The sequence below is a fragment of the Oncorhynchus kisutch genome, linkage group LG1, assembly GCF_002021735.2.
Source record: "Oncorhynchus kisutch isolate 150728-3 linkage group LG1, Okis_V2, whole genome shotgun sequence".
In the NCBI taxonomy this organism is placed as follows: domain Eukaryota; kingdom Metazoa; phylum Chordata; class Actinopteri; order Salmoniformes; family Salmonidae; genus Oncorhynchus; species Oncorhynchus kisutch.
The window spans coordinates 31,560,496-31,569,500 of NC_034174.2; the positions used below are offsets into that span (position 1 = coordinate 31,560,496).

The 9,005-nt window shown below is 43.7% G+C and overlaps 1 protein-coding gene across 1 annotated transcript in view; it reads right to left on the reverse strand.

Annotated features, from left to right (window-relative positions):
• The window catches only part of LOC109896222 (solute carrier family 41 member 1-like), a 32,736-nt gene extending 24,905 nt beyond the window's left edge, over positions 1 to 7,831 (reverse strand). Inside the window, exons 1-2 of the mRNA XM_020490525.2 lie at positions 7,751 to 7,831; positions 5,368 to 6,575 (exon numbers count right to left, since the gene is read on the reverse strand). Of these exons, the coding sequence (XP_020346114.1) occupies positions 5,368 to 5,838 (471 nt within the window). The 5' untranslated portion in view covers positions 5,839 to 6,575; positions 7,751 to 7,831. The remainder of the gene's footprint in view (positions 1 to 5,367; positions 6,576 to 7,750) is intronic.
• Between the last annotated feature and the right edge of the window lie 1,174 nt (positions 7,832 to 9,005).

Sequence of the window (9,005 nt, forward strand, 5' to 3'; positions counted from 1 at the left end):
AGTTTTTTTATGTTATTTTTTAATGTTTAGCACACATCATATAATTGAAATGTATGCATTAAGGTGTCTGTAATAAAATACAATGGCAAGAGAAAGTACAGTGCCTTGCGAAAGTATTCGGCCCACTTGAACTTTGCAACCTTTTGCCACATTTCAGTCTTCAAACATAAAGATATAAAACTGTATTTTTTTGTGAAGAATCAACAACAAGTGGGACACAATCATGAAGTGGAACGACATTTATTGGATATTTCAAACTTTTTTAACAAATCAAAAACTGAAAAATTGGGCGTGCTAAATTATTCAGCCCCTTTACTTTCAGTGCAGCAAACTCTCTCCAGAAGTTCAGTAAGGATCTCTGAATGATCCAAAGTTGACCTAAATGACTAATGATGATAAATACAATCCACCTGTGTGTAATCAAGTCTCCGTATAAATGCACCTGCACTGTGATAGTCTCAGAGGTCCGTTAAAAGCGCAGAAGGCATCATGAAGAACAAGGAACACACCAGGCAGGTCCGAGATACTGTTGTGAAGAAGTTTAAAGCCGGATTTGGATACAAAAAGATTTCCCAAGCTTTAAACATCCCAAGGAGCACTGTGCAAGCGATAATATTGAAATGGAAGGAGTATCAGACCACTGCAAATCTACCAAGACCTGGCCGTCCCTCTAAACTTTCAGAGATGCAGCCAAGAGGCCCATGATCACTCTGGATGAACTGCAGAGATCTACAGCTGAGGTGGGAGACTCTGTCCATAGGACAACAATCAGTCGTATATTGCACAAATCTGTCCTTTATGGAAGAGTGGCAAGAAGAAAGCCATTTCTTAAAGATATCCATAAAAAGTGTTGTTTAAAGTTTGCCACAAGCCACCTGGGAGACACACCAAACATGTGGAAGAAGGTGCTCTGGTCAGATGAAACCAAAATTGAACTTTTTGGCAACAATGCAAAACGTTATGTTTGGCGTAAAAGCAACACAGCTCATCACCCTGAACACACCATCCCCACTGTCAAACATGGTGGTGGCAGCATCATGGTTTGGGCCTGCTTTTCTTCAGCAGGGACAGGGAAGATGGTTAAAATTGATGGGAAGATGGATGGAGCCAAATACAGGACCATTCTGGAAGAAAACCTGATGGAGTCTGCAAAAGACCTGAGACTGGGATGGAGATTTGTCTTCCAACAAGACAATGATCCAAAACATAAAGCAAAATCTACAATGGAATGGTTAAAAAATAAACATATCCAGGTGTTAGAATGGCCAAGTCAAAGTCCAGACCTGAATCCAATCGAGAATCTGTGGAAAGAACTGAAAACTGCTGTTCACAAATGCTCTCCATCCAACCTCACTGAGCTCGAGCTGTTTTGCAAGGAGGAATGGGAAAAAATTTCAGTCTCTCGATGTGCAAAACTGATAGAGACATACCCCAAGCGACTTACAGCTGTAATCGCAGCAAAAGGTGGCGCTACAAAGTATTAACTTAAGGGGGCTGAATAATTTTGCACGCCCAATTTTTCAGTTTTTGATTTGTTAAAAAAGTTTGAAATATCCAATAAATGTCGTTCCACTTCATGATTGTGTCCCACTTGTTGTTGATTCTTCACAAAAAAATACAGTTTTATATCTTTATATTTGAAGCCTGAAATGTGGCAAAAGGTCGCAAAGTTCAAGGGGGCCGAATACTTTCGCAAGGCACTGTATGTGAACCCTTTGGAATTTCCTGGATTTACAACAACAATTTGACATAAAAGTCACAACAATAGACAAACACAGTGTGCTTAAACTAATAACACAAATTATTGTATTTTTCTTGTCTATATTGAATACATAATTTAAACATTCAGGTTGGAAAAAGTGTAGGTTGTAAAAATTATGTAAACCCCTAGGATAATGACTTCTCCAAAAGCTAATTGGAGTCAGGAGTCAACTAACCTGGAGTCGAATCAATGAGATGTGATTGGAGATTTTGGTTAGAGCTGCCCTGCCCCATAAAAAACACTCACAACATTTGAGTTTACTATTCACAAGATCCGCAACTACAGAAAACATTTGGTTGAGGTTATTGCTGCCAAAGGAGGGTGAACCTGATATTAAATCCAATGGTTCAAATACTTTTTCCAACCTGCACTGTGAAAGTTTACACAGTGTGTTCAATAAAGACATGAAAAATGATAATTGTTTGTGTGTTATTAGTTTAAGCAGAATGTGTGTCTATTGTTGTGACTTAGATGAAGATCAGATTAAATTTGATGACAAATTTATGCAGAAAACCAGGTAATTCTAAAGGGTTCACATGCTTTTTCTTCCCACTGTAAATGTGGCAAAAACTAATGTAGATATTAAGAAATATATTTCTATAGCTTCTAAAATATTTTTGGCCATGGTGGGGGAGTGCCAAGATGGAGTCATTTTCGACTTCAACACAGCGCCCATTACCAATCATCTAGTGTATTTATAAATCAGTCCCTTCCTTTTCCATACTGTCCCGTGTTGTCTATCCTGGGCAACTCTAGCGGATTTGGGCTAGAGGGTGTGTGTGCATATATTTGTGTGTTTGTGTGTAAAGGGGGAAACTAAGTGAAGTTAAAGAGGTGGGTCACATTTTACACAGACATTGTAGAGAACGCTGTTGAGAACATGAACATGCATCACCTTGGGCAACCATTACCTTTCCAGAAGCTGAGCCAAGGGGCAACACACACACACACACACACTGAGGGGATGAGATATTTAGCATCTACCATACATCTGAGTCAGAGCCAGCTTGCTTAATTAATGAGAGAGAGAGAGAGAGAGAGAGAGAGAGAGAGAGAGAATTGCCTCCTGCAAGGGCAGAAGGGGATTAGCTGAGTTAGCAGTTAGCAGTGTCAAGGGAGGGGAATTAGAATGTGATAGAATCTACTAGACAAGCTTCTAGAACCATTCATTATACTGACATTGTCATTATTATGTCTCTTCACATAGGGAATGATATAACTTTCTCTTATCTTTATCATCACAGCTGTTGTTATTGACTCTGAGATCAACAATTGCTTAGATGAATCAGCATGATATGAACGAATTAGAAAATGAGAGAGGTAGACAGACAAGGAGAGAAATAAATTCTGAAGTGAACAATTTCTGAGCGCTGGTTGAACAATTCCTGAGTGAACAATTCCTGATTAGAGGGCATGACATGGTTAACGGCATGAGAGTGCAGGCTTTAAACCGCAGTAAGGCAGTAATCTGTCCTTATAACAACAGTTATAACACTAGAACCACTCCCACCTCACAGGTAGGCACTTTCTTTCTCTTCACCCTCTCTCTCTCTCTCTCTCTCTCTCTCTCTCTCTCTCTCTGTGTTCATTCCACTCCCTACTTACCCCTCTCCTCTCCTTCTCCCTCCTTCCCCCCTCTCCGCCTTCCCTCTCTCTCGCTCTGTGTTCATTCCACACCCTACGTACCCCTCTCCTCTCCTTCTCCCTCCCTCCTTCCCACCTCTCTGCCTTCTCTCTCTCTCTCTCTCTGTGTTCATTCCACTCCCTACTTACCCCTCTCCTCTCCTTCTCCCTCCCTCCCTCCCTCCCTCCCTCCCTCCCTCCCTCCCTCCCTCCCTCCCTCCCTCCCTCCCTCCCTCCCTCCCTCTCTCTCTCGCTGTGTTCATTCCACTCCCTACTTACCCCTCTCCTCTCCTTCTCCCTCCCTCCTTCCCCCCTCTCCGCCTTCCCTCTCTCTCTCTCTCTCGCTCTGTGTTCATTCCACTCCCTACTTACCCCTCTCCTTCTCCCTCCCTCCTTCCCCCCTCTCCGCCTTCCCTCTCTCTCTCTCTCTCTCTCTCTCTCTGTGTGTTCATTCCACTCCCTACTTACCCCTCTCCTCTCCTTCTCCCCCCCCCCCCCTCCGCCTTCCCTCTCTCTCTCTCTCTGTCCAGAGTTCCTGGGGTACACCATGTTGGCATCAAAATGGGTAGTCGGAGCCAGAGCTTGGTCTCCCAGCAACCAGGCACCTCCAGCTTTATCTGTAGCAGAGGCTGCCCTTAAAGAAATATATGACCTGCCAGGCACCCAGGACCGTATTTTTACACTGTACACACTTGTACGCAAGTGTTCACACACACATGTACCAACAATAACACCCACACCATGTGTTCACACACACACACACACACATACCAACAATAACACCCACACCCAGTTTACACCGGGCAAGTCAACAGGAAAGTGGGAAGGAGAGTAATTATAAGTTAGTTGAATTGTTTTCCCTGTGGCTCTCAGAACCCAGCGGTTCTGTTGTTGGTCTCCTTCGGGTTACAGTCAGCTACAGTGGCTGAAATAACCACTATACTTTACAGCTGCATGCACATACTATCCTCTGTTCCAATCTATGGGTTATTCTATTCTGTTCTGCTATATTCTTTTTTATCAGAACCATGAGGATAAACCTATGTGTTTGAGTCTCTGTCTCAGCAGTATTCACAGATATGTCAGATAAATCAACAGACAAGTCTTTATTAAACGGCCCAGCTGTCCTCTCTACCTCCTCAACCTCCCCTCCCCCTTCCAAGAACAGACTGTGTTCCAACATGTGCCAGGTGGGGGGGTGAAGGGGTCATATGTTACGTAGATACTCCCATGGTCTCCGATAACCTCCCATTCACTCCATCATCAGAGCTGAGCTGTCACATTGGCTGGCAGGAAAGGGATTGACGGGCGCTGGGCCAATCTGACTCGAACCAAGCAGTTCATTGAAACATGCCCAAGACCAGCCCCTTAGTAGTCATCGCTCATCATCACACAATGACAGCAGCTTAGGCCAAACATTGCAATGCTATTTAGTTTAGGTTTAGTTATGCATACTAATATAATAATATATGTGACTAAATCAATCAGACAGGCAACAGTGTCTATTCCACTTCCTCCCTCCCTTTGTGTCAGTGACAAGCATGACTAACAACACGACTGTAGCAATAGCCTGAACACTGGGCCCTTATTGTCTTAATAGGACTGGGACTGTAGTGACTACTAGATTGTGGATGAGGTAGCATAAGCACATCACAGTACAGTTCCTGACACAGGGAATAGTGTTGTCTATAGCCTACAGGTGGAAAATAACTATGTCTCAACATTCTGTTTCTTAGTCCATACAGCAGATTGAATCAGTAGATTCAGGAGTTTTTATCTGACCATGTGACCTGTCACATCAGAAATAAATTGGTGTGAATCAAAACAGGGTAGACACTAATCAGAATTCTAGGGACAACCCTACCCTAAACCCTAACCATTACCTTAACCGTTTAAAATGTCTTCTTCAATGGGGTGACGTCGGAATGAGGTTGTCCCAAGCATCCCGATTAGCAATAAACATCAAAATAGTCTCTCCTCACCTGAACGATGTCCAGCACCATACCCGCCGCCACTGTCCCGAACCCGGCCAGCAGGAACGGTAAGACCACCTGGAGGCCAATAGAGAAGGAGGTCTCCTTCAATGGCGCCGGTGGCTCTGGGCTCTGGTCAGTGCTTATGTCGTCACTCTCATTGCTCTGGCTGGCGTTCTCCAGGAGAGCGTCCTCCTCGCGCTGGCCCTTGGCATTCGCCCTACAGTCTATCACCACTATCTCCCGGTCCTCATCTCCTGGTTCACCAGACCTGTCCGCGACGGATGTCACCTCCGTGAGCTCGTACTCGCCCCTCTCCTCCGGTCTCATCTCCTCGGGGTCCTCGGTGAGGATGGCTGGGTGAACGGAGCCGTTGGAGTGGAGGTATGCTGGTGGCACCACTTCCTTCTTCATCTCTATCGCCCCCGATGACATGTCAGTGTCCAACGGTTTGTCTTGATCTTTCGACCAAAGTACCATGCGGAAGCTTTTGGGGACAGTAGACTGAATGAGAAATATAGGTTATGGCCAAAAGGTGTGGGACGTTTAATTGAGTTTAGATTTCCCTTGATCGGTTTTTAATAACCTGATCTCACAACATAATTTATCCCATTAAAAAATGCTGGTGAGTGGCACTCAGGTGTGGTCACGAACGCAAAATTATGTGGTAATAAAAAAACGATTCAAGGGCGCAACTAGGCTACTCTTGCGTCTGCAAAGGCAGGTGTGAGTCGCCGCTCTCCCCCAGGCGTGCGTACCCTCTTGCCGGTGCTTCGGGAGAAGCTCGAGTATGTTCTCCATTCACTGCGTGCTCAAGGTAGGCAGATGGATAGAAGAATGAAACATATATTTTCCAAAAAGATATCAAAAACAAAGAAACAAACAAATTGTTATCTGGTCAATGTTATCTGATAGCATAATCTGGTCAATAAAGTCTGGTAGCCAACGGGTATTGAAAAGTTGGTCTTAAAAGGTAAATGAAGTAGCCTAGGTCCAGTTGTTATTTTCAGAAAGTCATCCAAGAGCGCAGTCCAGTCTTGCACGCACTCTGACAGTTCTCTCAAGACTAGCTCGCGCCAGTCGGTGTCCGGGGCTGGGAAGGTCTCACCTTACACCACGTGGTTATTTTATGAAGAGTATTTAAAGATCTGCAGCACGGATAGGGTTACTGAACTGCGGAAAAGTACTTATCCTCCAGCGCTCTGGCCACGGTTCTCCTGAAAGAAAAGAGATTAAGAATAACGTTTATGCATAGGCTACATAGGCTTCTGTCTCTTTCACATGAAATATTAGCTTTACAAAATTGATTCAAACTGTTTTATTGGCTTTTGTAGCCATTTGCCTTTAAATGGCATTATTGCGCGCAAATGTCCAATGGAATGGACATGGCAATACTGAATGTATTTGGTAGGCACTGGTGAGATATTTAAAAATACAATTTTAGGCTGTTTGCCTATGTTATCCTCAAACGGGTGATATCCATATCAATAGGCCTACATTGTTACCTAATTCCACAGCGGCATCATTTCTTGACATGATCATGATCTATGGATGAACAGAACCCTTAAACACTTAGGCTCTAGCCCACCTAAATCAGCATTTACTTTCAGCTGTCTACTTCAAGATGAGTTTACTAAGGTTCGGCTAACCGTTAAAAGCGGTGTTTTGTGCCAACACCTCTCCACGCTTTACACTCTTGTTTGGCGTTGTGAAGAGGGGTTGCCTATAGGAACGTTTACAAACGGGTATATATACAGGATACAGCGCCAATTTCCTCTGACCGGCTATAAATAATCTGCCTTCAATCAAGGTGTACATCCTCTAACGCTGATTCTCTTCCAGCATGTTATGACATCCGTAGAGGATACGCTGAAACGTCAGTGCGCATTTGGTTTCCCCCCTGGTCCGGGAACAATCCTTTGCTCTGTTTAGTAGTCAAGACCAATACCCCGCAGCCCAACATGGCAAAGGCGTAAATTAGTACAAGCTTGGTCGTAGCTGAATAGGGGGAACCCTCCTGTTTTAGTAATAATTCCAACACGATCGTTGTATTAAATGACAGATCATGTGGATTTTTTCTCTCAAAGTGTAGCCAGCCCAGTTATGTCTAATGAAATAGTTCAAGCAACTGGCTTAACAGATAAACTAGCCATAACATAACGCTAACATGAGGCAGGAAATATTCTCTGAAGTAGCCATGACAACAACAAAAAATATTCCCTTACCGATAATAAACATTTATTCACACACACACAGAGAGAGAGAGAGACAGAGAGAGAGGGGGGGGGGGGTGCAGTGAGTAATAAAACATGAAAATAGTCTATGGTCAGCATCCCCATCCAATAGGTCTGGATCGGTACCAGCACATCAGGTATAACAGACAGTTCTTTACCTAAACCGCGTAGATCCACAGAGGAGACGAGAGAACTCAAAACAGAAGCAGAACAGAGGGCACTGCTGAACGCCACACAACGGTTGTCTCATATCCTGCACTCGGATATAATGTGTGCTGCAGCCTGTGTGGGCGCAGGTGTGCATGCCTTATGTACGGTAACGGCCCGTATCAGGCTTAATCGTTAACCCCGAGTGGTTAAGGCTGTCACTTTCCGACCGTCACATTGTTCCATTCAGAAGAACCATGCGAGCCGCTACATGCGCATCTACTGTATAAACCACATCCTGGCATAGGAAATCACAAGGCGGGTCCACCAGAGATGACGTGAGCACGTGTGCGTGAGAGCCCCCTCCTGCTTCTCCCTGTTTATAAATTAATGTTTATATTTTCTCCATGAACGGTTGAGCCACGTCTCTGTCCAATAACCACGGAAGTGATTTGATCTATCCCTGCCAATAACACCCATGGAGCGAAGAGTTGGGATGGTTATAGACTGGATTCTTCATTGCATCTGAAGTGGACTTTCAGATTACCCTTTTCACCAACACATCCTTATATAACTGGATTGGTCGACATGCTCATTCAGAAGTACACATAGACAATACAGGATTAGGATGATATTCTAATATCCTTATAGTACACCAGTAGAGATCATAGACAATAGCACAGGGGAAATGGTATTGAGCCCAGGTCATCTGTACTTTCCACCTTTCCACCTTGAAAGTGAGCTAAAACTTAGGCATTCACAGAATTACATCAACTATAATTTGACCTCAGCAACTGATAGGCTAGATATCAACTATGTGACTCAGGTCAAGGCACCAATGTGACCTGTTTTCACCAATGTCAAGTGGACGGACTAGGTATTGATCTTGGGTCATCTGTTTCACTCAAGATGACATTTACCCAAAATGTTTATGTTTCTGTCTCCATATGACATGGTAAATATATACAACGCAAAAAAACAACGCTTAAAGCCCATATAGGTGTTAGTGCTGGATTACACTCAGGGTTTTCACAATGGCAGGCAGGGGCCAAGTGCTGTTTGCTAACTGACTGGTTTTCCTATTGAATTTGGGGTTGTACCAGGTTGGAGATGTAACAAGATGTAACAAGAAATACCTTTTACCGTATCATAAGTAGACATAATTGCAAAGGATTTCCTTCCAATATAAATAAATAAAACAATTTAGTTACGGATTGAACTAATTAAATTAGTTGACTCTTCACACGGGGTGATTTCACTGAACAT